Source organism: Myotis davidii, unplaced genomic scaffold, assembly GCF_000327345.1.
Source record: "Myotis davidii unplaced genomic scaffold, ASM32734v1 scaffold651, whole genome shotgun sequence".
In the NCBI taxonomy this organism is placed as follows: Eukaryota; Metazoa; Chordata; class Mammalia; order Chiroptera; family Vespertilionidae; genus Myotis; species Myotis davidii.
The window spans coordinates 170,622-171,795 of record NW_006283994.1 but is presented as its reverse complement, the minus strand read 5'-3'; the positions used below and the strand labels follow the sequence as shown (position 1 = coordinate 171,795).

At 64.0% G+C, this 1,174-nt stretch overlaps 1 protein-coding gene across 1 annotated transcript in view; it reads right to left on the bottom strand.

Annotated features, from left to right (window-relative positions):
• The window catches only part of LOC102761253 (adenylate kinase 8), a 93,250-nt gene that overhangs the window by 91,925 nt on the left and 151 nt on the right, over positions 1–1,174 (bottom strand). Inside the window, exon 2 of the mRNA XM_015567727.1 lies at positions 971–1,169. Within this exon, the coding sequence (XP_015423213.1) occupies positions 971–1,169 (199 nt within the window). The remainder of the gene's footprint in view (positions 1–970; positions 1,170–1,174) is intronic.

The following is a 1,174-nucleotide window of genomic DNA, read 5'->3' as shown; positions in this document are numbered from 1 at the left end:
TGGAGGCCCGGGCCCTGCCCGCTGCCCAGCTGCCCACCCCCAGCGGGGTCTCCCCACCAGCCCCGCCTCCTGTCAGGGACCCAGGCATCCAGCGCCCACGGTCCGCTGTGGTGGCCCCATGACACCTTCCCGATCACGTAGACTCCGTAGACTCCGCCCGACAAGGGGCTGGGCCAATGCTGCCCTGAGGAGCCTGCCGGCTGACCCGGGCGGGTGCGGCGGGGTGGCACCTGGCACTCTTTTAAAAATATATAAATACTTCCTATTGCTTTCAGAGAGAGAGAGAGAAACATCAATGATAAGAGACAATTATTGACTGGCTGCCTCCTGCACGGCCCCCCACTGGGGAGCGAGCCCGAAACCCAGGCATGTGCCCTGACTGGGAATTGAACCGTGCCCTCCTGGGTCATAGGTCAAAGCTCAACCACCGAGCCACACCGGCCGGGCTGCCCTCGTGTTTGGAATTAAAGGCACAGGTGAGTTAAGAGATTGTTTTCAAGGCCCTGAGGACCCTCGGCACCGTCATCGCTTAGTGACCGGGAAGCTAAATGCCCTGCAGGCCTGTGGGCCACGGCCTCTCCAGTGCGAACAGCCCGGAGGACGCGGCCCAAGCAGCGTCTCGGCTCTCAGACCGCCCGAGACCGGCACGTCCAGAGCACAGACGCCGCCCGATTTACAGGCAGAAACTTCGCTCGTGAGGAGTGACGGTCCCGACGCCTGCACCGCTCATCACTCTGTAAAAAGCGTGGCTGCTGCGCGCACTGCAGAGACGAACAAACAGCAGAGACCGCGCCTCCGGTCCTCAGCCTCCCGCCCTGCGCTATTAACTGCTGGTGGTGAACACGCTCCGACACCACGTGTCCATTCACCGCCCGGGCATGACCTCGCTATGGACGCTCACACGTGAGCGAGGAACTGGAAGCGGAGACTGTGCGAGCTCTGGGCCGTGGCCGCGCCCGCCCGCGCTCACCCTGGTAGAAGACGTCCACGCAGGGCTGGTCGGCGCTGATGACCTTCAGGACCCCGGGGTACGAGGGCAGCACCCTGACGATGTTCCGGTGGTGCTGCAGCAGCCGCTGCACCGTCTCCCGCTCCGAGATGCCCTCGGGCACCACCAGGCGGTTCTGGATCTCAGGCTCGGGGGGCCAGTCGAAGGTGGTGTGGTAGATCTCTG